Source organism: Mus musculus, chromosome 4 (genome assembly GCF_000001635.26).
Source record: "Mus musculus strain C57BL/6J chromosome 4, GRCm38.p6 C57BL/6J".
In the NCBI taxonomy this organism is placed as follows: domain Eukaryota; kingdom Metazoa; phylum Chordata; class Mammalia; order Rodentia; family Muridae; genus Mus; species Mus musculus.
In genome coordinates, this window is record NC_000070.6 from 128,505,599 (window position 1) to 128,532,733 (window position 27,135).

Here is a 27,135-nt window from a genome sequence, read left to right on the forward strand (position 1 = left end):
GTACTTGTGAGTCAACACATCTGTATAACAATTTAAAGTTAGATTCCCTAATGGGATATAACATTTCACATAAAAGTAGACACAGGTGAAGTGTCCAATTACCTTCCATCTTCAGCTGGTAAAATGTCAGATCCCAAGTCAATACCTGGAAGGTAGCTCCAGTTGCATGATGGGAGCTGTGTCTGGGATGCTGTGGTCTCAGGAGGGTATCACACTGCACAGTATAACAGCCCCATTGTGACTTCCACATAGAGCCCCCAGAATAGAAAGTCTCACACACCACACTGAATATCTGTGATACCAGGATGCAACTTTCCCATTAATGTACCAAGCTATTCTTATGGCCATGTTAATTGTAGGCAATCATGAACTGATGCTTTTAAGCACCCAGCCTCTATCATAACTAGGATTGCTGCATACACACATGCATGTACATGCACACAGGCACGCGCATGCACACACGCACACACACACACTTTTATTGTATTTTAATTTCCTTTTGGATTTTGATGTCCAACTCAGTAGACTCATTCCCCTCTTAGAGGACAGAAGTGTGAGCACTAACATCCAGGAAAAGGTTGCTGACATTTGACAAGGACGGCCTGCATGTTCTATAAAGGTGTGCTTTAATCATTTCCTGTTTAAAAGAAGCAGCAGAATGAAAAGAAGGAAGAATGTTTAAAAATACAAAAGATGTAGCGAAGCCAGCCATGGTGAGACACACCTGGAATTCCAGCACTGGAGAAATGGAGGCAGGATCAGGGGTTCAAGGTCATTCTTGGCTGCGTAGTGAGCTGAGATCAGTCTGGGACACGTGAGATTTTTGTCTTTAAAAAAAAAAAAGAAAATTGAGATATATGTGGTGTATGGGTAAATAGTGCTGTCACAGTTTTAAATGGAAAAACTGAAGAAGCCCACTGGTTAACACCAGAGCATCTGAAATAAATTTTAGTAAGTGAATATGATTAGATTCCACAAAGTCATTTCTATCTCATTCTCAAAGAAGTTTTATTGTATGGGAAATGTTTTTCTGGTATAATAGCAGCTGGCAAGGAGCGGCACAAGGTGCATACAACATGATGCAGACCTGTTAAAACAAAACCCTTAACTATGAAGGGAACAAATACACAAAGAAGTCACAGCACGTGACTAAAGGTAGCTACGTCTGCGAGGACAATGGATACATTTAATTTTCTTCCTACCGTTTTCATAGAAAACCCCCGGGCTTCTAATGACATTATACATTTTTTAAAAAACATAGCTGGGGATGTGGAGGTTTAGGGAACAATCGTCGCTGCAGCAGCCAAAGCAGCAGTAACAGGATCGATAGCACTCAGCCGTGAGCCAGGTAATAAAAGACGTTAGAATTCCACACAGACCATTCCACACCCAGGCACCGTCCAGCCTCTGCCCCATGGGCTAGACTCCAGTTTAGAGAATCCACTGAGGTCAGCTGTGTTGGACAAAGGTCAGAGGAGAAGACATACACAGGATGTGGAGGCTGGGCTCTGGCCAGTGGGAGGACCCGAGCTCAGGAGAAACCAGACCTGGAGTTAAGTCCTGCCTGCATCGTTTATTTCCTGCAGGATCTTGAAGAAGTAACTTTGCCTTGTTATCTAATCGCTGGCTCGAAGGTGAAACACACTGCAGGGTCAGCACTGGGGGATTTGGAGGGCTAGAATGCAGAAGTGTCCCTGCATGGAGGATGTCCCCAGCCATGCTCCTCCCCACCCCACCCTCAGGCCAGCGATGTCACTGAATGCTTCTTGGATCCTACTAGATGTGAATACTGCTAGTTTGGTATGACAGGTGCTGAGATATACTTTGGGTAAACAGACCCTTTAATAACTCCAGCCCACCGGGCATGGTGGTGCACACCTTTAATCCCAGCACTCAGGAGGCAGAGGCAGGCAGATTTCTGAGTTCAGTTCGAGGCCAGCCTGGTCTACAGAGTGAATTCCAGGACAGCCAGAGCTATACAGAGAAACCCTGTCTCAAAAAAACAAACAAACAAAAAACTCCAGCCCCGAGCTGGTGAGATGGCTCAGTGGTTAAGAGCACTGACTGCTCTTCCAAAGGTCCTGAGTTCAAATCCCAGCAACCACATGGTGGCTCACAAGCATCTATAAGGAGATCTGACACCCTCTTCAGATAGTAGTGTCTGACGACAGCTACAGTGTACTTACATAAAACACATAAATAAATAACTCCAGCCCAAGGGAATGGCTAATTTAAAATAATATAAGGCTTTACTATGAGGAGTTTGTGACTTAGAGGCACTGGATAAGAAACAAGGATACAACCCAAAACCATAGCCTGTTTTAACTGGGCAGCTGAGCAGGCAAGGAGCACAGAGGTTTCCCTTGTTAACATTGTTCCTATACTTGTAGAAGACTGGGGACCCAGGCTATAGTGGTTAGGTTCCTCCCTGGCTGCTATGTCTCTTAAAGCAACTGCATGTCAAAATGACCACATCATCGAGTGGTAGGTCTGCAATGTCATACTTCCGTCCTTTATTACTGGAACTGAAGCATACTCCTTGGGTTTTGTACCAAAACCTGATGGCTGAAGAGACGCCAAATAGTGTGTGGTTGAACTGGCCCAGCGTAGAGACAAATACTCATGAATCCACATCTGACATGGCTCAGTTGGTAGAGTGCTCACCTAAGATATTCAGAGCCCCAGATCAGTGACCAGAACCACGTAAACCAGGCATGGTGGTGAGCACCTGTAATCTTAGCATTTGGGAAGCTGAGGCCGGGAGGATCTGGTGTTCAAGATTATCCTTGTCCACCTAGCAAGCTCAGGGCAGCCTGGGATACATCATAAGACCCTGTGTCAATTCAACAAAAATAAAAACACAGCTGCTAGGTGAATGAATGAGGTCAGAGATTGTTAGGAACTAGTCCAAGGCCTTGGAGTGACACTTTGCCCCTGACCTGTGTCTTTCTGTCTTTCTAGCTTATCCACTCACCAAGTGCCCTCCCCCGACCATCCTCCCCAATGCTGAAGTGGTCACAGAGAACGAAGAATTCAACATAGGTACCACTGCCAAATGGCGGGGATCTCCAACCAGGGTGGCTGAGAGGGGCCAGGAAGCCATGGGGACTGGGGTGATGGCTTCGTCTCTGTAGAGGAAAACAAAGGCCCAGATCATATGGGTGGCAGTGTTCCATTAGCCAAGTGCACCCCGAAAATATAAACCCTCTTCCTTCACCCAGCCCCAGAAGGAGGAGCTGGATGTATGGCTTCCCTCTACTGTTCAAAAGCTTTAAGATAGCCTAGAATTTCTTAGGAAATATCCAGAAGGCTGAGCCGGGGAGGGAAATAGAAGTCTGGGTCATGGGGCCAGCATGGAGCTGGCATAAAGCATGACCCAGTGCTAGTTACCTTCCAGGGCAGTGGGTCTGAGGGATGCCAACCCTTCTGAACCAGACTGCTCCAGGCGATGCCCATGCTCGTCTCTCTTGACAGGTGACATCGTCCGCTACAGGTGCCTCCCAGGCTTTACCTTAGTGGGGAGTGAAATCCTGACCTGCAAGCTGGGAACCTACCTGCAGTTTGAAGGTCCACCCCCAATATGCGAAGGTAATTACACTAAACAGCGCCCCCACAGAACCCAAGTTCCGCTCCTCTTCCTGTCCTCAGCTCTGAGCTCAGTTCCTGCCCAGCGAAAAGAGCTCACCATGTCCATGGTGTCTGATGAATGAGTTGCAGAGTCAGAGTGAACGAGAGCCTTGGCAAGGACCCCACCTGTGAAAGGACCCCACCGTCCCCTGTTCCTTACCTGGCTGTTCTCTGGAGTTGGGTACTGAGTATTGGCTTGGAAAAATTGGAATGTCACTCTGTTGCTGGGGGTCAAACGTACCCAACATCCTATGTGTGTGACCCTGTAACTCCAGACCTCAGCTGCCCGTATCCCAGTGTGGTTCCTGGAAAAGATGAACTCACTTCACCAGGTTACCCCAGCTCAACTCAAATCCAATCCTTCCCTACCGCTGAGCACCCAAGGAGGCACCGAGCTGGTAACTCCCTGTCAACTGAGACAGTGGTTGAACTTAGGCTGTGGGCTATGGTGAGGAGTGGGGGGGACGATGGCTTTAAGCATATGAAGATGGCATCTGACCCTGCTCGACTGCTGTGCGGTTGGAAACCTTGCACAGCTACCGAGGGCGAGGGGGAAGCTGATTCAGTCCTGGAAACCTTGCCTCAGCTTCAGATCAAGCAAAGAGAAGCAAATTGTCCAGAAAGCTGTTCCATGTAGATTATTGTGGCACTTCCCTGTGCTCCAGGACAGAGCACCTCCCCAGTGCCTGGGGGTGCACAGGGCTCCTCTGTACCAGCCTCTTCCCTCCCCTATTATGATGTGTCATAAGTCCTCCTGTTCCTCCTCCTCCCGGTCTTTCTCCTCCTGGTCCTCCTCCTCCCACTCCTCCTTCTACTCCTCCTCCCACTCTTCCTCCTCCTGATCCTATTTTTCCTTCTGCTGCTCCTCCTGCTTCTCTTCCTCCTGCTGCTCTTCCTGCTGCTCCTCCGCCTCCTTCTCCTCCTTTAACCACCTTAATGCTATGAAATCAGGCGGCAGCCAACCCTGCTGGTCTCTCAGCTCCTGATGCAGTTACCTTCGTTACCACCACCATCCCTGTGGTGTGTTGAGGCGTTATGCTGCAGGTGCTACATATGTGGTCTGACGTAGTGTAGCATAATGTTTTCCATGATACAGCCATCCTCTGAGGTAGGACTTCTTGCTTGCATTGGAAAAGCCATCACACTAAAAGGGAATAATTTATTGGGGGGGGCACACAGTTGCTGAGTACCTGTGTACCCCTGCTCCTGGATTTAGAGCTCTGAGTTCAGGTGTGTTCAACCCATCATCTGTGGCTTACTTCTGCACTCTTCTATCTTTGTATGAACTAAACCCATTTTGTAGAGTGACTCTTTGGGTGTGGGTAGCATACTGTTGCAGGTAGATAGATAGATAGATAGATAGATAGATAGATAGATAGATAGATAGAAAGAAAGAAAGAAATACTGCCCCCATCCACCTCAGATCTAGGTAGCAGCACCCACACCCAAGCTAGGAAATGATTTGAACCAACTGGCGTGCAATGAGTTCCCGCAACACTGTCATGTTAACATGAGGTTACTGCCTGCCATGGGGCAGTATAACGGCAAATGTGAGAACTTATTTAAATACACAATACTAGCTTTGCAGAGATAGTTCCATTCTGTGGACAAGCTAATATCTCAGCCCTCCACACCGTGTACATAGTGTCTCTCTTTCTTCCAGTGCACTGCCCGACCAATGAGCTTCTGACAGACTCCACTGGAGTGATCCTTAGCCAGAGCTATCCCGGAAGCTACCCACAGTTCCAGACCTGCTCCTGGCTGGTGAGGGTTGAGCCAGAGTACAATATCTCGATCACGGTGGAGTACTTCCTTAGCGAGAAGCAGTATGATGAATTTGAGATCTTTGACGGTGAGTCCCTCGAAGGGCGTGTGGTTCCCCGCTACAGACAGCAACAGCTTTCCCTCAGTCCCTGGGGTTATTTGAGCTCCATTTTCCTATCATAACTTTCTGAAGGCACTACATAATGTCTACCTCTACCGTAGAAACCCAAGGCCCAGGAATTGATGAGTTATATGGCGGTTGTTTGCATTGTAGTCTAGATAGATCTGAATACCAGCCTGAATCCTGAGTATCAACAAGTAGATCCTAATGGTAGCCTCTTATGAAGAGTAGGCTTCTTCCAAAACCCAAGAAGGTGTCCCAGACTCCAAACTGCTTCTTTAGTGTCAGGACAAGAGGTGCTAGCATTTGCTGTTTTGTCTAGAGAAAACATCTCAGCGTGTCTTAAACCAATGAACCCTCAAAACACCAAAACTTTGTAAGATTTATCTCTTCTCCTCTGGAGTATATGAAAGTGGCTAAGATATCTATACTAATTTTCCCAGTGGTTTTTAACAAATCCTATTTAAAGAACCAAGATGCTACATTCTGCAGGATGCCCGTATCCCCCATCTCCTCTCACTGTATCATGATAAAGATCAGGCTTATTGACAGAGCCCTGGGCCATAACCGTGAACGTACATCGTTGCCGACCTCACGCCAATGCAATCTGCTTCTGCTCCCCTTACTGACAACCTGGGGAAGAGCACAATGCAGATCCACAACTGCATCGCGAGTGACCAGGACTATGCCCACCTGCTCTGGTAAAGGTGCCACAGGTGGTTCAGCTACCTGGGGATCTTTGATTTAAGGTACACCCTGGGGTAGAAATAGCTTCTCTCCTCATGTGCTACCACCCGACAGGACAGCCGTGGTACGACTGGGATGCCCAGGTGTCAGCATCACTCCAGATTCTGTATCCAGAGTCTTCAGTAACCTCGGCTGTTCTCATGTCTCCAGTATTTTGTTTGTTTGTTTGTTTTTCAAGACACGGTTTCTCTGTATAGCCCTGACTGTCCTGGAACTCACTTTGTAGACCAGGCTGGCCTCGAACTCAGAAATCCGCCTGCCTCTGCCTCCCAAGTGCTGGGATTAAAGGCATGCGCCACCACCGCCTGGTTCCAGTATTTATCTGTACAAGTAAACTGTTGTTGGTGGGTAAAGAGAAGAACCAAAGGAATGACGGCTGTACACAACTGGTGGCGGTTCCTAGGGTCCTTTCAGGGGGGACCCAACCTCTCCTTCAGCCAAACTATTCTGAGTGAAGGGGAAATGAAGCCTGGCTTGGGTCTGTAAGATGGACAGAGAGCTGAGTCCTTCCCCCGCGGATGCTCCCTTCCCTTCTGGCGGCTGCTTTGCTCATAAATCCATACTCTTTTAGTTGCTCTTTGGGGCTGCCCAGCTAGCTTGCCCTTGGGAGTAATGACAGTCTGTGACCCATCCCCACGGGACCCATAGCTCAGACCTTCCAGCTACTACCCCAGCCTTACTACCCACTTCCAATCATGGCGCTCTTCCTCCAGTCTGTGAAGACTCTGTGTCCCAGAGTTTTCTCATCCCACTTACTCCTAAGGAGCCTGGTCCCATGGAGTCCCCCCCCCCCAGGCTCTCCCAAGGTAAACAATTATTAGGCATGAGGTTTGTTTTTTTTTTTTTCCTCATGATAGAACTGTTGAAGCAGGTTGCTCTCCTCACTTCAGGACGCTTCCTTCCCAGTTTGCCACAACACCTCAACTGCCTCTGCTTTGTTAAATGTAGTCCATTATTCTCCCAAGCTTCCAAGAGCTGTCTCAGCAGTGTATTGAAATCGTCACTCACAGCCTTCTCCAGGACTATAAATCCTGCGTTATGAGTTTCCCAGTTTTATATTGCACTCCTTGGGCCAGAGCCCTGAGATGCAATCCAGACATTTAAGGTAGGAAATAGGAGAAGGCGCCTTCCTGGGGAACCTTAAGGAGGCATGTTGAGAAGTGTTCTTACAACCCCGAGAGCCATCCCTTTCCTCTGGCTCTATGGCTCTCTATTTATATTTGTTCAATAAACAAAGTTTCTGTATGGTGAGCACCATGCTATTTTTAGCATGCACAAGAGAATTCAGAAGAGGGTCCCAGTTTGAAAAACAGCTCCCTCATCAACTACCTGCTCGACCCAGGCAACCAGCAAATAGATTCCATCTCACTTGCTGACCCCAGAGCACTTCTTCAGATAAGGGTGGGCAAAAGAGAGTCTTTCAGCAAGGCCTCCAGATGCAAAGTCGCCCAGACATCCAGGCCATATCTACACTTACATCTCTCTCTAATGTCCTATAATGCCATGTCTTTCTCGCCCAAGGTCCCTCAGGGCAAAGTCCTCTACTGAAAGCTCTCAGTGGGAATTACTCGGCTCCCTTGATTGTCACCAGCTCAAGCAACTCTGTGTACCTGCGCTGGTCATCTGACCACGCCTATAACCGGAAGGGTTTTAAGATTCGGTATTCAGGTGAGTAGGTCATGAGCGCACTTGAAAAGAGCCTCCAAGCCGAACCCCTTGAGTGTCTCACCTGAAGCATCTCAAGGAGCCATGGTCCATTTCCTCGCCCTCCCTTGTGGAGGTGGGGCTGCCTCCTGCTCTGTTTCCCTCATCTGACACTGCCCAAGCGAGACTAGAGGAGGCTCCCACCTCTTCCACAGTGTCCAGGCCCTTCCCCCCCCCCACCTCTAACCATGTCTCTTTCTTCTCATACTCTCACCCTGTGTCTCCAGGATCGAATCATAACTATTCAATCATAACTATTCAATATGAGATTGGATGAGACCCGGGGGCATCCTAGCCCCTTGGCCAGTTGGGAGATATAACCACAAGTCCTTCGACTGACTGACTTTAAGATATACAATTACAGAGGGTAGGCAGCAGAGGGAACCCTCCCCTGCTGTGCAAGCCAAGTCTCTTTTCATTATTACTCTTTCCCTAACAGATGCCAATAGGACATATCTGTGAGGTGTGCGTGACATTCTGACGCAGAGACGACCTTAGTGATCAAGGGGGAGCAATGAGCATCCTGGTCTCCTCAAAGAAGCTTATTTCTTTGTGTTGGAGACGATTGATGCCCATTCTTCCCCCAGTGGGAATGCATAGGCAGTATGAACTACAGCTGCCCATCTGTGTTGCAAAATATGGGAACTTAGTCCTTTCTATTTTCAGGGCCAATAACTAAGCGCATTCAACCCTGCCCGCCTTCTACTGGTCCCGGGCTCTGGTGACCCCTGTCATACCCTCTACTTGTGTCAAATCAACTTTCCCTAGCTTCCACACATGAACAAAAACACAAGGATTTGTCTTTCTGTGCCTGACTAACTTAACAGTCTGTCCTCCGCATCCATATACATTACGGCAATTAACAGACTTTCTTTTCTCTTTCTTTCTTTTTTTGTTTTTCTTTTGCAAAGCCATATTGTCTGGGCATGGTCAGATCAAAGGCCAGGCCTTTGATTAAAAAAAAATTTCCCTAGGATACAATTATATGGAGAAAAGAGACTTTCTCTGAACTCTCTCTCTCTCTCTCTCTCTCTCTCTGTGGGCACCATTGATCGGCTTGATAAGCTGAAACCTTGGTACCCGCTTTGAAGGACAGTCCAGGGTGCTGTTGGCAGGGTTTTCCAGCCCTGAAGGCTGCAAGGAAGGCCTGCAGATCATGGGAATCCCGCCACATGCCTGCATGCCAGACAAGGATTAGACAAAGTTTTAAAGAATAGTGGTCGCAGGGAGCCAGGAGCACAGCTCAGTCAGTAAAGTGCTTGCCCACAATCACAAGGACCCGAGTCCAATCCCCAGCTCCCAGGTAAGAAGCAGGCTGCTGTGGTGACCTGCACGAGTAATCCCACCGCTGGGAAGGCAGAGACAGGGGGAGCTTTGGAGCATCCTGGCCAGCTACCCCAGCCTAATCAGTGAGCCCCAGGTTTCAATGAGTGACTTTGTCTCCAAAAATTAAAGTGGACATCATGAATGACAGCTGAGTCAACCTCCACCTCCTCCACACATGCACACACACACCTGCATATACTGAAACACACATACACACACAAGTGCACACACCTGCATACACTGAAACACACATACACACACGTGCACACACACCTATACTTGCATACACTGAAACTACACGCCTGCGTGTGCACTCTCCCTCGTGCACACACACACACACACACACACACACACACATACACACACACAGACAAGAATATTGGTTAGGAGGGGTGTCACAATGAGCCATTAAGTTCTGCCTGAAGAACCATTTGTCCATATCTTCTCACGGGCCTCCTCACTGCAAGACCAGCCCACACCATGTGGACCCAGTTCTAAAAAAAAACCACTGATGGTGAGAACTAGCCAGACGGAGTGAGGGAAGCCCTGCCCTTACTCTCTCAAAGTCTACTTCCTCTGTAGATCCCACCCCCACTCTCCTCTCCCAGGTGTCCATGGTTAGGGAAAAGATGGCACCACGACCCCATGATCTGTGATCTGTCCTGCTACTTGCTGGCAATAGGGTTTTTTTGACAGCCTCCATTTTCTCAAAACGAAAAAGAAACCCCAAGATACCCATCGGGGGGGTTCAGGGTAGAGTTCCTGGTTCCAGTGGAGGGAACATGGCCGTTCCCTACTCCTGCTGCTAAATTTGGAGCAAAGAGCTCTCAAGAAGTTCCCTTTGCCTTTCTGCTTAGAGACTAATGTGTTTAGAAGTAATGAGTCGGTTGTAATTACAGCACTTATGCCATGTAGAAAAGAAATTCATTACACGGTACAGCAATTAGTACTTAATAATTAAGACGCAGCAGACATGGTAACATACACCTGTGTCTTTCCCAGGAACTATGTGTATTCTCTATCTGGGGTTTTCCAGTCCTGGGTGAAGGTGGTACATAGATTGAAGTTGTACACAACAGGCATAGCGGGAGCGTGCATCTTTAAAACACCATTTCTGCCTGGGCAGAGGCATAGTCTTCAGACAGGAAGTCCAAGGCCTCTCTGTGAGAGCATGTGAAGATGGGATCTGGTCCCCAATCCACTCATCCCTGTCTACCTGGGTCACCCAGCCAGAGACGCTCAGGCAAATGAAAGCGGGCATGAAGGAAGGCTCCTGGGTCATCCTTCTCACAACCACACAGAACCAACCAGGATTGGTCATTTTTTTTTTCATTGCTATGATAAAATACCAGACAAAGTCAACTTAGGGAGGGAGTGGTTTATCTTTGTCTTAGTGTGTGGTGTGAGGATACAGGATGTCAGGATACCGCATGCCACGGTAATGGGAAGGTGATGGGAGCTAGGGGACCCTGTGGTACCTGGTTCCATTGTAGCCACAGTCAGGAAACAGAGGAGAGATGGATGTTGGTGCTCAGCTCACCGTCCCCTTTCTATTCAGCCTCGGAGTCACCCATGGGTTGCTGCTGCTTACATTTAGGGCAGACCTCAATTCATGCAGTGTAGAAACTCACTCCCAGCTGTGCCCAGAGAGCTGTCCCCTTAGGCCTTGTCAGGTTGTTGATGACAACTGTCACATAAACTAAAGACCCCCGGCAGGGTCTGTGGTGTGAGTTCCCCCATCTGGGGCTTTGGTCTACTTCCCTAACTATTGTATCCCCAGTACTGCAATGGCAGCTGGTGCTTAATGGACTCCTGAGAACTCTTTACCGGATAAATGAATAAAATATGTTAACCCATACGTTGGAAGGACAGGGAATGAGCTCTGAAGGGAATTGTGTGTTCTAGATCCCTAGGCATCTGCAATACAACAGAATGACAGAGAGCAACCATTTATTGAGCACTTAAGTGACCCACACCGTGCTGGGATGCTTATCAGACACTGTCTCTTTTTAAAAATCATGTGAGCGTCTATGAGGGAGGGGAGCACTTATTGAGGGAGGGGAGCACCTGTTGAGGGAAGGATGCACCTGTTGAGGGAGGGGGCACCTATTGTGGGAGAGGAGCACCTATTGTGGGAGGGGAGCACATGTAAGAGAGGGGAGCACCTATTGAGGGAGGGGAGCATCTATTGTAAGAGAGGGGAGCACCTATTGAGGGAGGGGAGCACCTATTGTGGGAGAGGAGCACATGTAAGAGAGGGGATCACCTATTGCAAGGAGGAAACTGGAATTAAACAAGCTTTGGTGATTTGTCCTAAGTCACAAAAGCTAATGCCTGGTGGTGTCACATGTTTAGGATACTGTCCCACTGGGCCCTGCTTTACAAGGTTGCCTGCATTTACAAGGACTTTGAAAGCAGTCTGGGCTGTGCTCAGGCAGCAAAGGGGACGTCATGACTCACAAAGCAGGTTGCTGTTGTAGTTTTCAATTACCCTTTGTTTTGATTTGTTTTGTTTGATCTTGTTCTGGCTTTACTTAACTGGTGTTCAGTGTCAACCACTCAGACCTTCCTAAATAGCAAAGAACTTGCCAATGGGAGAGGAAATAAGGGGGGGGGGGGGGGAACAAGCCTGGATAGGGGACAGCATGCCTGCTCCAGCAGTGGTACATGAACACCCCTCCACCAAGCCTCTTCTCCCTCCTCAGCCCCCTACTGCAGCCTGCCTAAGGCTCCACTCCACGGCTTCATCCTGGGCCAGACAACCACCCAGCCGGGCGGCTCCATCCACTTCGGATGCAACACAGGCTACCGTTTGGTGGGACACAGCATGGCTATCTGTACCCGACACCCGCAAGGCTACCACCTATGGAGTGAGGCCATTCCTCTCTGTCAAGGTGAGCAGCGGGGACTGAAGTAGCAACCAGGTAACTAGAAGAGGAAGTTCTGTATCGGGGTATTAGGAACCCCATGGCAAGAAGGGGACCTGTCTCTTCCTAGCAGCTAAGAAGGACTCCCAAGACGGAGGTGTGGGGTCCAGCTCCAAAAGCAAATGAGTCAAGCAAACTGACCCCTGAAATGTCTCATTCAGTTCCCATGTGTTACCTCTTAGAATTTCTGAGTGCTTTTCCCCTTATAAGAACATACGTTCCTGTCATGATGAAATATCTTACTTCATATAATTCAATAAACACTAATTTAAAAACATTGAAATCATACGGGCTGGAGTGATGGCCCGGTCAGTAAAGTGCTTGCCTTGCAAGCATGGGACCTGAGTTTGCTCTTGCAGAACCCAATTAATTAAGCCCAGGAGTTATAAATAAGTGAGTGCTTGTGATCTCATTACTGTGGAAGCAGAGGCAGGAGGGTCTCTGAGGCTATGGCCTGACCTCTTTGCTGAGCTCCAGGCAGAAGAAAGATGCTGCCCTGAAAATCTAGGATGGTACCTGAGGGACAACAGTTACGGCTGTCCTCTGGCGTCCACAAGCCTCTACACATGTACACCTGAAAACACATACACATGGGAATAAAACAATAATATGCTTCCAGACTAGAAACGGAGTCCTAGTCCAGAGTCTCTGGGCATTCTGGAAAACTTAGCAGAGTTGGGCATCATTGCTGGCCACAGTCATGGCCTTGTCCTCTGCCACAGCTTATCTGAGTCTGAAGGAAGGAGGCCTGAGCTGTAGACTTGTGGCTGTGAAGACAGTGATTAAAGGTGGTAGCAAGTATTCGAACTCTCTCTCAGGATTCTGTCCCCACACCCTAAGGAAGAAGAGACTCTTGGTTCTTTTTGGAGGCTTGAGTGAGTTAACACTCACCTGTGGGACAGAGCAGAAGGAAGAGCGGGGACTTCTGACCTTGTGGCTCTTCCCTGGAGGTCTTGAGCTGCAGCCCTGACCCTACATTTAATCTATGAACACATATCTATCTCCACCCTGCTCTCTGGTGCATTCTTTCCTGATACCCCTGACAGTGACTCTCCTATTGTCTTTCCTTGGGAGCCTTTTTCTGTTTGTGAGTTCCTACTGTAAGTTTTAAGTTCCTTAACAGGGAAGATGAGAATGTATGCTCAGTGCATCTTGAGTCAGAAATGTTCACGGCATCCTTTCTCCTTGACCAGCTCTTTCCTGTGGTCTCCCTGATGCTCCCAAAAATGGAATTGTGTTTGGCAAGGAGTACACCGTGGGGACTAAGGCTGTGTACAGCTGCAATGAAGGCTACCATCTCCAGGCGGGTGCCGAGGCCACCGCAGAGTGTCTGGATACTGGCCTGTGGAGCAACAGCAATGTCCCCCCTCAGTGTGTCCGTGAGTCCAAGGGAGGTGGGGACGGTGGCAGGAGAAGCTGGGTATGCAGATGGAAAGACTCCTATAAGGAGTGGGCCTCAATTCAGTAGAGAGCAGAAAGCCTGCATTGGGAAGGGATAGGGGGCAGTAGGAGTCCCATGGAGAACGAGAGAGGGCATCTATCACCTGTGGTTCCCATTGCAACTTACTCTGAATGCTGAAGGACCATCATGCTCTGGGGTGTTTTCATAAGCTACCACAGCACTTGGAATGACCAGAAAGCTGCATGAATGTCCCTTGATCACAGTCCTCTGATGTGATCATTTGAGGGGACCAAAAGACAAATAGGCAGCCCAGTGAGCCATATTTAGTCCAATGATACAGATTTGGATTTTGTTTGCCCCATCAAAAAAATGTATATACACATGCCCCATTAAAAATATCACTCCTTAACATTTTATAATCAAGAGATTTTTAAATAAATATCCAGATTTCTGGCTTTTCCAGCTAGGGATGTACCTCAATTAACAGTGTTTACCCAGCATAAACCATTGGCAGTAGGGCGTCTGTAATCCTGTCACTCCAGAAGTGAAGGCAAGAGGATCAGAAATTCAAAGCCACCCTTAGCCTTGGCTATTTGAAAATCATCCAAAAGAGAAGGGGGGGGGGGTCTGAAATCAGACCAAATAGAATGTGCAGGCCACAGTCGGTAACTAATGCCGGCGAAACACGAGGCTTACTGCGTCCTCTTACAGACCTGGACTCCCCCACTCACACTGCTCCTCCACGCACACTGCTCTTCGTTCATTCATCAAACCTGCCTAGAATCAAACCTGCCTAGGATCCGACTGTCCTTCAGTTCATCACTGCTACATTGAGGTTCCTCAGTCCCTTGTTCTAGACTCCTGTGATGCCTTCCCTATCAGCTCCCTAATTCTCCTCCCTGTTCCTTGTCCCCCCACCCCCACCCCAGCTGTGACTTGTCCTGATATCAGCAGCATCAGTGTGGAGCACGGCCGGTGGAGGCTCATCTTTGAGACCCAGTATCAGTTCCAGGCCCAGCTGATGCTCATCTGTGACCCTGGCTACTACTACACGGGCCAAAGGGTCATCCGCTGCCAGGCCAACGGGAGGTGGAGCCTGGGAGAGTCGATGCCCACCTGCCAAAGTAAGCCCAGGGAGGGCAAGACGGGCCCGTGTGTGTGGTATTCCCTACCTGAACTAGTTCATACACGCAGTAGATTGAGGGGTTCCCCCACCACCAGCAAGTTCAGCATACCACTTTTTGACACTCAGCATGAGTCGGGAGCTGGGAAAAGGCTTGCTTCTTAGCACTGTGCCATCTTAGGACAGGCTCCCTGTTGAGAAACCTCCAGCTCATCAGGCACTGATTCATTCATTTTTTGCCGCCCAACTATTGTGCCGGGTAGCAAAGAGGTATAAAGATAACGGTGTGTGGCTTGCCTGGGGCGGGGGGGGGGGGGGAGAATGACTCAGTGGGGGAAACAGTTTGCCATGCAAATGTGAGGGCATGAGTTCAAATCCCCACAACACAGTGAAAGCAGCTTGTGGTACTGAGAGCATCCGTGATCCCACCACTCCCGTGAAAAAGCTGGAGGCAAAGAGAGAGAGAGGAATCCATGGAAAACCAGGAGCCAGCTAGCCTGGTTTATGTGGTGGCAATGAGACCCTGTCTCAAACCAGGTGGAAGGTGAGGACAGATACCTGAGGTTGCCCCCTGACCTCCACATATGCAATGTCACATGTAAGCACACATGAGAGAGAGAGAGACAGAGAGACAGAGAGACAGAGAGAAGGAGGAGGAGGAGGGGAGGAGGAAGAGGAGGAGGGGAGGAGGAGGAGGAGGAGGAAGAGGAGGAGGAGGAGGAGGAGAAGAAGAAGAAGGAGAAGAAGAAGAAGAAGAAGAAGAAGAAGAAGAAGAAGAAGAAGAAGAAGAAGAAGAAGAAGAAGAAGAGAAGGCAAAGAGACAGTGAGACAGCCTGTGAAGAGACACGAGGCTGTACAGGAAGGAAGACCGGAGCACGGAGGACCACCTAAGTTTGTTTGTCTGTCTGATTCCTCTTCCCTGTTAATGGCTTTTCTTTGGTTCTTTGAATCTCAAATGCCATTCCTCGAGACCAGGTTGAATGAGTGTACGTGCTTGGGATCGCTTGCAGAAGGGAAGGGAAAGCCACAGGCCCTGGGGTGTAATAAGCCATGTTTGTGGCAGAGTAGCAGAGCAGCCTCACTGTAGCACAGCCTTGGTAGTCAGCCTTCACCTTGTACATCAGTCAGATGCTGTCAGCATACTCCCTTGAGAAGGACTGTGAGGCTCAGCAGAAAAGGGCAAGGTCGATGTCATTGTCTTCTCTGAGCACACCACAGACTCGCCATCCCATCCTAAACACAGCTCCGCTGCAACCATCTGTGGAGTCCTTAACAAGCATGCAAGCCTGAGCTTCCAACTCCAGAGATGGAGCCTGGGCACAGGAGCAGCACCTCCAGAGCTCCTGGAGATACTTGTAGATAAGGGCAAGGCAGCATCATAGAACATCACACTCCAGGAGAGGAAGGCTAGGCGCCTCTTGACTTTGATCATTATTCTCCTTCATCTTGTCCATCGCGTCTCGTGTCCCCCATCTCAGGACTGCTTTATTGAACATTTTATGATCTTTTCAGTCATCTCCTGTGGAGAGCTCCCCACACCCCCAAGTGGGCACCGCATTGGAACTATGTCTGTCTATGGGGCGACTGCCATCTTCTCCTGCAATTCCGGATATACACTGGTGGGCTCCAGGGTGCGGGAGTGCATGGCCAATGGACTCTGGAGTGGCTCTGAAGTCCGCTGCCTTGGTGAGTGGCCCTTCAGGCCCACCCTACCTGCCTATTCCCAAAACGTACTTACTCCAGTAACCAACTTTCAGGCATCCATTATGACTAGAGCCAGAGATTCGCTTTCCTTAGGGAACTTGAAAGAATGAGACCAGCCTCCGAGGGTCCACACTTTAATCACAGGAACACCCTGCTTATCTAATTAGCCCTAGGAAGACCAGTGTAGCCCTGGCCTCTACCCCAAAGAGACACATTCTTATAATGCACTAAAATATTCTTTGTATTATATATTAGAGAATTATTTTAAATGTACCCAGTTGTATATCGGTATGTACATTATAATATACACATGCGTATACACTAAGCAAATAACAGGAGCATTTACAAACAGCTTACAAAGGAGAAAATTTTCATTGCTCCCAGGGCTAATGTGCTCCCTGACTGAGCCTAATATAAGTTCTCTCTCCTATTATTCTTTTCTGGCTTCTCTCAGTTCCAGAAGAGGGTCTCAGCTATGCATGCCTAGCAGGGCAGATTGGGTGATCTGTCCCTGATATATACACTAGTGACCTCCAGGCTGCAGGAGGTCACGGCCAGTAGCCACTTTCTTGGGAACTGGCTGAGGGTACAGTTGGGAGCTACTGCCACCTAGTCAAAGGAACCAAAGGGATGCCAGGGATCTACTGTGCCCACGCTTCATTTAATAAACGCAACTCAATGAGATGTCACTCAAAAAGAAAGGCGAATTTGGCCAAGCAGCTACTCTTTCATGGTTGTCATCAGCAGTATAAGCTGTGATGGCTTCATTTAGGCTACGGTGCTCAGTGGGCAGTAGGTAACCAGGGATGGGTCCTTGTGTCAACTTTCTATCAGATACGACAAGATGCCTAAGATAACCCATTGTCAGAGAGGAAAGATTAATCTTGGCTCGAAGTTCTAGAATTGTTGGCCCACGATCACTTGTCACCCACGGTCTTTGGACTGTGGTGAAGCAGTGTACATCACATCACGGCATAATCAGGGGCAGAGGAATTATGTTTCATGGGTGTGGCCTAACGTCCTCCCCCACCTCCTCCAGGCTGGCCACCAGGCTTCTTACCATAGCCCTCACAGAGACTGGGAAATGTGATAGCTTCCCCACCTGTGTACAGACACAGAAACAGAACCCAGAAAAGGATGGTCATGGATGATGGGGTCACCAAGCGTGCAATACTGTCACATACAGAGTTCCCAAACTCGCTCCTGGATCACTGTTCTCCGCGGGAGGTGGGAAAACGGAACATGACTGAGAACTTGACACTTTCCCTCCCACCCCACCCAAGCTCTACCCCACTTCCTAGAGGTTCCTCTGTGGTTGACTCTCTTCCCTCCCCCACCCCCATCCCATCAAAGCTGGACACTGTGGGACTCCAGAGCCCATTGTCAACGGACACATCAACGGGGAAAACTTCAACTACCGAGGCAGCGTGGTGTACCAGTGCAGGGCTGGCTTCCGCCTGATCGGCATGTCTGTGCGCATCTGCCAGCAGGATCATCACTGGTCGGGCAAGACCCCTTTCTGTGTGCGTAAGTATGTCGGCCACGCTCCCTAGCCACGGGGCTGAGTCAACACGGACTTCCCCCCTTTACCTCCTGATTAGATTAGCTAAAGGTTTTGTATATTCCTTTCCCGACACAGATATGGTCACTGCATCTGTTTCTTTGGGTCTCTGTGCCATCATTAACTACAGGTTTTATTATTGTCTTGTGACTTCTTCTGATTCACCTTCTTTGTTGGTTTTCTAGTTTGTATTTGAATTGTATTACACGCAGGCACAGACCGACAAGCTCACTCATTTTCAGTCTCTCGTTTTGTGTTCTTCTTTATTTAGAGCTATAAAATTTCTTCTGATCAACTGCTGTAATTATACCTCACACATACTAGTTATAAATGTTTATTATTTCTTAGAAGCTTCTTAATTTCTCATTAATTGCCCATCCCTACAATTGGAAGGTTTTAATAATTTTTTTTAAATTTCTAAGCCAACAGACCTTTTCACTTTTATTTTATATACATTATGCACACTAATTCTATTTCTTGACATTTACAGATGCTTTCCTTCTGAATAAACAGTTGGTCAATCGTTATGAATGTCCCATGTACACTTGAGAGCAAGAACATGTATTCCTAAGATGTACCTTGTGAATTATGTCCTTTCTGTTTGTTTGGTTTTTTTCCTGATTTTGCCCACTTGAGCAGTTTTCTTTGAAAGATGTGTTTAAAGTGTTCAGTTATCAATGTACTGGCATTTTTCCTAGCATTTCCTGCAGGTCGTTGCTATGTCCGGAACACTTAGAGCTCTGTGGCAAATTGTAACTTCTCACCTTTAGAAGTAGCTTCTTCATCTCTTTTAATGTTCTTTAACCTGAATTTTACTTTTCTTGACTTCATCCTTAGAATTCCAACTTCCACACTTTTCCCCAGTAGGCCTTTGACAATCCCTGAATAGCAGAGACATCTATTAAATTGCACTCGCGCATGCTGTCTTAATTAGGGTTCCATTGCTGTAAAGGGTCACCGTGACCAAGGCAACTCTTAACAGAGGACAACATTTAAATGGGGCTGTCCTACAGGTTCAGAAGTTCAGTCCATTATCATCATGGCTGGAAACATGGCAGCATCCAGGCAGGCATGGTGCTGGAGAAGGGGCTGAGAGTTCTATGTCTTGATCCACAGGGAAGGAACTGTCTTCTGAAGGCAGCCAGGAGGAGGGTCCCTTCCTCACTAGCTGGAGCTTGAGCACTAGGAGCCCTCGGAAGCCCGCCTACACGGTGACACACTTCCTCCAACAAGGCCACGCTTCCTCATTGCACCACTTCCTATGGGCCAAGTACATTCAAACCCCACACATGCCAACATGAAAATCTTCCTGTTCATAGATTAAAGTCACTCATGTAGGGGGATATGCCTTACATGTTCCATCCTAATTCTCTTATGCTCTCTGTCATTACGCTGTGTTGTTCTCTTTGGTGTTGATGTTTTCACTTATCACACTGTAAGGCTGTCAGGTCCCTGGTTTTTGTTTTTTTTTTCTATTCAAATCTTTATTATCTAGTTGACCAACACTAGAATCCATGAACTTTCACATAAAGGCTACACTGCATGTTCCTCTTTCCCATTTCTATTCCTGGTGGCATTTCTCCCACTCTGTCAGGGCTGAGACCATGTAGCATGGAGTTCATATGTCGTAATTCTATTCCTTGCCCCCACCTTTGCTTTGTTCTTGAACCTACAATTAAATTCATCATCAACACTGCTGAAGCACCCCAGTTAGTTCTTAGTAGGGTCAAGTATAGTCTTTAGTAGTCAGTACAACTCTTTGCATAGTATTCTTCAAGTTCCTCCATGGGTGGTGGTGGTGGCAGTGGTGGTGGTGGTGGTGGTGGTGGTGGTGGTGGTGGTAGTGGGTGGTGGTGGTTTGGGTTTTTAGTGTGTGTCTGTGCTGCTATGAGTGGTGTGTGTGTGTGTGTGTGTGTGTGTGTGTGTGTGTGTGTCCTGCAGATTCAACAGATGACCTGATAAGTGCTACATAAGCACTTTACCACTAAAGCTGCATTCCCAGCTCTTGGTATTATAGGATGGGGTCTGCTTATGTCACCTCAAATATGTAATCCTTTCCTTCCACCTCCTGAGGGTTGGTGTGATAGGCATGTACCAGCTCCGTTTAAAGCTCCGTTCTATTCCCTGTCGTTCGAAAGGCAATAAGATTGATCATAAAATCCTTGACCACAAGTTGTTTGATTTTCTAAAACTATTCCTCCATCATATGTTTTTCAGTGTATGTTTCTGTGTGTGTGTGTGTGTGTGTGTGTGTGTGTGTGTGTGTGTGTGTATAATTCACCTTTTTTTTAAAAAAAACTTGTACTTATTTAAGCCTATTTCGGGGTCCATTTCCATAGAGAAATGGTGACAACTGTCAAGTATGTTACAGTTCATCTCCTTCCCTTTGTGGGTATGCGGTGAGCATACCTGACATCCACTCTCTTGGGAAATCTCCAGTGTACAATACAGTACTGTTAACTGCAGACAGGATGCTGCACCCTGAATCCCTAGACTTTGCTGTCCTGTCCTATGTCACTGCAGCTTTGAATCATGACACCAGCCTTTCATTTTCCCATTCCACCCTTCCCTGAGTAGCCACCAACCCACGCTCTGTCTAAGCCGTCAACTTTTTGAAGTACAATATTAGCCTCGCTCTGGATGGTCTTCCGGAAGCCTCTGGCTATTTTTCACTTGGTGCCTGAGGTCTAATATTTCTCCGAGGGCTGAGGCTGCAGGACAACCTCCCTGGATCTCCTGCACTTCTCGGAATGTGTCTACTCTGCTTTTGTTCCTCAAGCATTCTCTGGATTACAGCTTTAAGATCTGGCTCTGGGCTGCCCTGCCTGGACGCTTTCATTTTTCAACTTCCGAACAATTTAAAGCCCGTGGCAGTCCCTGTCTTGGTTTCTGCAGACCTGGGTCTTCTGTTCTTTTATGTGCTCTTGTTAATTTGCATTTGGGGGGAATTTACACGGCCACCATTATCCTCGGAGCTTGCCAGTAATTTGGAAAATTCTTCACTTTTTAGAGTTCCCTAAAGTGAGCCTTTATGTAAAATGCAGGGCTTTGTTCTGAACCATTGTGAGGCAAAGTTTTGTTTTTAATTGCTGCTCTTCATCCAGTTCTTCACACATAGAGCGGGCCACTGAGAGAGGCAGCTTGCTCCACTGCCATGTCTCAAGTCAGTCTTAGGGACTCCATCAGTGTTGGGTTTGCAGAAGGTGAGATCCATCCATATCCAGTCATCCCTTCTGATGTATCTACACAAAACCTTTCATTGCACCCAGGAGCTTCACGTGAAATGCCCGGATGAAGAATGCCTCCCTGACCTAAAGATGCTCCTTGTTAGACGTGGGTCAGAGTCAAAGGCGTTGAGATAAGAACTCAGGCTTTCAGCCTTCTGAACCACCGTGCCTGGCACAAACAACTGTAAAGATTTGCTTTGGGCTCTGGGTTTCCAAAGCAATGGGAAGGTTGGGATGGAGCCCAGCCATTCACATCACAGCAGCCAGGAAGCAAAGAAAGGCCATACAGGAAGAAGCCAGGACCCTGAGGAAAAACCCTTAGTGATGTACTTCCTCCAACTAGACCCAGCCTCTTCCTTGCCACCATCTCCCAACTGCCATCGCGTTATCATTCCATCAAGGGCTGGCTAACCAGTTCATTGGGTCAGAGCCCTCCTGATCTCATTTCTGGGCATGCCCACATAGAGGCATACAGACGTGTGCTTTTCTGAGCTCCTGGGCATTTCTCCACTCAATCAAGTTGACAGTTCAAGTTAAGCATCACAGCTGTCTCCTTCAGTCACCTTGCTCTTCTCTCATTGGCAGCAAAAGCCACTGTAGTTTGATTTGGGCTCGGCAACCACACCCCCAGTCCAGTATTTCTCTACCCCAGCCAGAGAGACCCTCCTCATGAACAGGAGCCCTGATCCTGAGCCCCACTGCCAGAAGATTCAGGGCAGGAGGCAGGGTGTCACAGACAAAGCTCTGGAGCAGGTAGCAAGGTGGCAAGGAACCTGGGTGCAGAACAATGCACAGGAGGTGGCAATCAATGCCAGTGGCTGCTCCTGCTGTCCCCAGACAAGACCTGCAGCCTGGGAATAAGTGGAAGGCAAGAAGCTATGGCCACTTCACTGATGAATCCACAGACAACTGTTCTTTCCGCCTTTAATGACTTGACAGCTCTTCAGATTATCTTTCAAGGCTCAGGTCTGTCCTATGGCTCTGACTCAGCCCCTCATGCTGAGCTGCACTGGGCTTCATTTCTGGTCCAGCCTCAGTTCCCTCTGCAGGCTTTTGGTCTGTCTACCCTTAAAAGTCAGGACTCCCTAGGTCGCCATGTCCAGCATTCACCTCACTTTCGAATGAGGTTGAATGGTCTTTAGCTTTGGTGAGGGTGCCGGGATCCTTTTGCCCAGTTGGTACAAGGTTGTCATATAAAGCTACCTGCAAAGCTACCCTGCCTATGCCACCACCTTGGTGATCCAGCAAAAATCTGCTCCCTGTAGACAGACGTGAGTCAGGCATTATCCTAAGTGAGAAGAGTCTGATGTGGGGGTGTAGACTAGTAGGCGGGCTCACCTGTCTTCCATTCTTATTGCAGCAATTACCTGTGGACACCCAGGCAATCCAGTCAACGGCCTTACTCAGGGCAGCCAGTTCAACCTCAACGACGTGGTCAAGTTCATTTGCAACCCAGGATACATAGCTGAGGGGGCTGCGAGGTCCCAGTGCCTGGCCAGTGGGCAGTGGAGCGACACACTGCCTACCTGCAGAAGTGAGTCACCCTTCCTGCCCCACTCTCTTCCCCACCACCCAGCTGTCTGGGCTTCTGTGACCCAGGAGGACAAGCCGTGGCATTCTGTCCCAATATGATTGTCCCTCATGCAAAGGAACTCTTGGAGCAGAGAAGGGTCACAAATGGAGACTCACAACCCCTAGATACAGTTGTATGATGTTTTATCATGGGTCATATGAGCAAATCAACAGTTTCATCTTGCAAGCCTTATTTAGTTCACAGGACAAGTAATTTATCATCATGTAATGCCCCAGTGTGTGGGTCTATGTGTCTGTCTGTGTGCCTGCTAGCATGTGTATATGTGAGTGAGTGTATGCATATATGTGTGTCTCTGTGTGTGACTATGTATGTACATGTGTCTGTGTGTCTGTGTCCCTGTTTGTGTGTGAGTGCATGTGTACAAGCATGTGTGTGTGACTGCATGTGTGTCTGTGTACACATGTGTGTTAGCATGCATGCATGTGTGTATGTCTGTCTGCCTGCCTATTTGTGTGTGTGTGTGTGCATGTATCTGTGTGTCTGCACATGTGTATGTAAGTGTGTCTGTGTGGGTGGTGTGTGCACATAGGGCCTTTTCTCACATAAACAAGGAATTCAGAAGTTGTACCACATCTTGGTCTATCCTCATGGCTGTAGCTCCTTTGTTCAGTTGATGAGGAAAAAAATTAAACAACAGAACTGGAATGAAAAACAGATGCTAAAGAGTCTAAGAATTGAGATCAAGAAGCCAGGGTGAAAGTTAAGAGATGCAGAGAGGAAATCAGACTCCCTGAAGGAGCCATGTAAACTATTCCAGATAAACTTCTGGAGCCTTGAAGGGCTTTTTACAACAGTACAGCAGTGAAGACTCAGAGAACCTCATCAAAGGTCACACAAGTACCTCTGGGCTGGGGAGGCAGCCCGGCCATTAAAGCACCCGCCTAAGGGGCATGAGGTCCTGAGCCGAGCTCCAGAGCCTACTACAAAAGCCAGGCATCAGGGATCGGTGCTTGAACGTGGGATGGACCTCAAGTTGGGCTGGTTATTGGTTGGCCATTCCCCCAGTCTCTGATCCATCCCCAACCCCTGCATTTCTTGTAGATAGGATAAATTTTGGGTCTTCATGTGGGTCCCTAACAACTGGAGCAGGGGCTATCCCAAAAGCTGTTGCCTGTGTAGCCGGGAGAGAAAGCACCTAGCCTGGCACTTGAAGTACCAGGGTAGGGAAATACCCAGGGAAGAAGGGGAGGGGAGGTGGGGGAAGGGTTGTGGAGGGTGACTGGAAGACGGGCAGTGAGCAGGATGTAAAATGAATAAGTAATAAAGTTAATTAATTATTATTTTTTAAAAAGCCAGGTGTGGTAGCATGCTTGTAGTCTCAGCACTAGGAAGGCAGAGACAGGCAGTTAGTTCCTAGGGGCTTGCCTCGCCTAATCGCTGAGCTCCAGCCAGTGAGAGGCCCTATCTCAGAGGAACTGGGAAAAGTTCCTGAAGAAGTCATGCAAAGTTATCCTGTGTCCACATGCACATAGAAACATATATGTGCACAAACATACACACACACACACCTTGTATAATAAAGTGAATATCTATATCACTTCACTTCTCCTGACTCGCTTTTCCTGACTGTCTTACTCTATGAGGATGAGACTCAGGTCATAAGGTGCATCTGAAAGTATTTGAAAGGCAAAGCACATAGTACGGGTTATGGTGAATATTGCCATTATTCTAAACACGCCGAATATGAGTGAAGCATCTTTGGAAACCCTTGCTCATTGGAAGGCCAGCTGAGTCCCCCAGGAGACGAATGCTTACTTGAAACAGTCATAAAAAGAACTAAACCAGTTTCAGAACGAGGTCAAGTGCTATTCAAACCAGGTTAGATGTGTCTGTCTTACAACAGATGAGCTTTGGGAAGGAGCCACACTAGGGGTCAGATACACAGAGGCAAGAGAGCCATGCTCTCAGGGTGTATATGGATGGAGACAACTCACCTTAGGCCAGCAGCCACACTGGGAACACTGAGAGAGAAAGACTGAGTGGTCTAGGAGGAGGGGCAGGCTCCTTAGGAGAGGTGACAGTCACCTGGACATGGAAGATAAATCCATGACCAGGTGACCAAGGCAGAGAAGAGGGGCCGTGGCCTTAGGACCAGGCCAGCCTCCCGTGCAGGGTCTACTTTGTCATCAAGCTTTGCCCTAGAGTCTGGGCTGGACTGAGAAGCGTCTGTCTAGACTTCTGAATTCTCATTCAAGCTTGAGAAAATCCTTCATATGCAAATCTCAGTGTCTCACTGTCACTTTCCATGACAGTCATCAACTGTACGGATCCCGGGCACCAGGAGAACAGTGTCCGGCAAGTCCACACCAGCGGGCCCCACAGATTCAGCTTCGGCACCACCGTTTCCTACCAGTGCAACCACGGCTTCTACCTCCTGGGCACTCCTGCCCTCAGCTGCCAGGGAGACGGCACCTGGGACCGGCCCCGCCCACAGTGTCTCTGTAAGTAGATCTGTTAACTATCGAAGGGACATATCTCAGAGCACACACACACATATGTTCATGTGTGTGCACATGCCTGTTGTGCCACTACAGCACTCTGACTGTCCCTTGGACATCGGGACCCTTCTTGGGGCCCTGGTGCAGAGATGCCATGCTAATTCACACATGTTCTTCATGGACAGGGACTATTCCCAGTCCCCTCTGGTACTCCAATGAACCCACAAATCCTGAGGACCCCCCTCCTTCAGAGCCGGCTGTACAGAGACACAGTGCCTTCATTTTAACCCTCTCTGGATTTTTCAGAAAGATAATGTGTATTAGTTACCTCTTTTGTTGCTTCGACAGTATGTCTCTCAAAAGCACAGTCTGGGGGTAGAGTCATTGTGGCTGTGACATCACGGCTGCAGGAGTCAGGTTGCATCACAGCAAGGAAGTAAAAGGAGATGAATACTGGTGTTCAGCTCTTTTTGTCCCCTTTTCTATTCAGTCCAGGGCCCCCCAACACTGGAATGGTGACATGCACACGCACATTTAGAATTTTTTTTTTCATTTTACTTAACCCAGTCCAGAAACTCCCATACAGACATGCCCTGGATATCTTCTAGGTGATTCTAGATCATGCCATGCTGACAATCAGTTTTAACCGTCACACAAGCATGCACCCCTCTCTTCAGTAGGACTGAAGCAAAACTTCCCGTTGAGTCTAGATGCCAGCATCCAGGTCAGCTTGGATGCCAACTCCAGCATTGTCACTGAACAAGCCACACAGCTTGGAGGAAGTCCTCCCGTCCCAGAGTCATGGCTTCTTCCACTTTGAAAATGATGAGGATAACCGTGTCTCAGCATTCAGAGACTGTGTGGGCAAATCAGGAGTACTAGTTTACTCTCTGGTACATGAGGCTACTCCATAAGTGATAGCAGCATTGCTTACTATTATGAAAAATTACAGGGTCAATATGGAGAGAAACAAAGCCAGCGGAGGAACTTAAGTGGTGACACTGGTTGCTAGCTTCACAGTCTCATGAGCTGTGCCCTTGGATCTCTGCACTCTTGCTGCTGACGGGGAATCATTGGGTGGCTTACTCTCTCCCCATCTTTCTAACATAGAGGCAAAGATGCAGTCCCAAAGCATTAATGGCTATTGAGTAGTGGCTATCACCAGTGTACCTGTCTCTGTGAGTCACACACCTGTTGGGAGCCTTCAAATCTGGGTGACTTTATCAAAAGCCCTTCTTCTAGATATAATAGGAGACAGGAACCACAGCTCACTGCCCATACCACCCTTGCCTAAGGACCTTGACATGGCCATCCAGCCCCATGTATGAATGATAAGTTATTTGGAATTTTAAATGGATAACTGTCTGCATATGATGTGCCAGCCAGGCTTAAGACTTTGGTGGCTTCAGATCATAAGGGGTCCTCTGGTTCCCTCTCCTTCTCAGCTTCAGTGTCCTGCCTTGTGCCATGTTTGGATGTGAGCTGTTATGACTATGGAGGTCCTCCTAACTCACTCCAATGTTCAATCAAAGCCATAACCATATCTTCTGGAACCACGGAAACAGGTTCATGGCAGCCTCACCCCAATCCTTCCTCCACGGAGCAACCAGTGTCACCCTGCTGTAGTATAGACCGAGTCGTGTCCCTCTGGTGGCTATCGCGCTTAGAATAAAATCAAAATGTTACATCATGACCTACCTGCCAGTGCCCCACCCCCATGTCTTTCTCCACTCTTCCCTGACTCAGGTACGCCAGTGGTTCTCAGCCTGTGGGTCGAGACCCCTTGTGGCTCAACGACCCTTTCATATCGCCTAAGACCATCCTGCATATCAAATAGTTACACTATGATTCATAACAGCAACAAAATTAC

At 48.2% G+C, this 27,135-nt stretch overlaps 1 protein-coding gene and 1 long non-coding RNA gene across 8 annotated transcripts in view; one reads left to right on the forward strand and one right to left on the reverse strand.

Annotated features, from left to right (window-relative positions):
• Csmd2 (CUB and Sushi multiple domains 2) overlaps positions 1-27,135 on the forward strand; it is a 581,156-nt gene that overhangs the window by 519,094 nt on the left and 34,927 nt on the right. For 6 of the 7 annotated variants that reach the window (XR_001784158.2, XR_001784159.2, XR_001784160.2 and 3 more), the window contains 11 exons: positions 2,962-3,042; positions 3,475-3,588; positions 5,291-5,479; positions 7,781-7,927; positions 11,995-12,183; positions 13,410-13,595; positions 14,548-14,742; positions 16,254-16,427; positions 17,799-17,972; positions 22,594-22,767; positions 25,080-25,268. Coding sequence is in view for 2 of the 7 variants with exons in the window: in XM_011240560.3 (XP_011238862.1) it covers positions 2,962-3,042; positions 3,475-3,588; positions 5,291-5,479; positions 7,781-7,927; positions 11,995-12,183; positions 13,410-13,595; positions 14,548-14,742; positions 16,254-16,427; positions 17,799-17,972; positions 22,594-22,767; positions 25,080-25,268 (1,812 nt within the window). In the remaining 5 variants the exon portion in view is untranslated. The remainder of the gene's footprint in view (positions 1-2,961; positions 3,043-3,474; positions 3,589-5,290; positions 5,480-7,780; positions 7,928-11,994; positions 12,184-13,409; positions 13,596-14,547; positions 14,743-16,253; positions 16,428-17,798; positions 17,973-22,593; positions 22,768-25,079; positions 25,269-27,135) is intronic. The other variant, XR_867884.3, reaches the window with a different exon arrangement.
• On the reverse strand, positions 613-27,017 carry Gm33656. Its single transcript, XR_868174.2, has 4 exons — positions 25,594-27,017; positions 4,623-4,771; positions 3,788-3,932; positions 613-827 (listed from the first exon to the last, which is right to left on the reverse strand). It is a non-coding gene; the product is annotated as a predicted gene, 33656 (long non-coding RNA).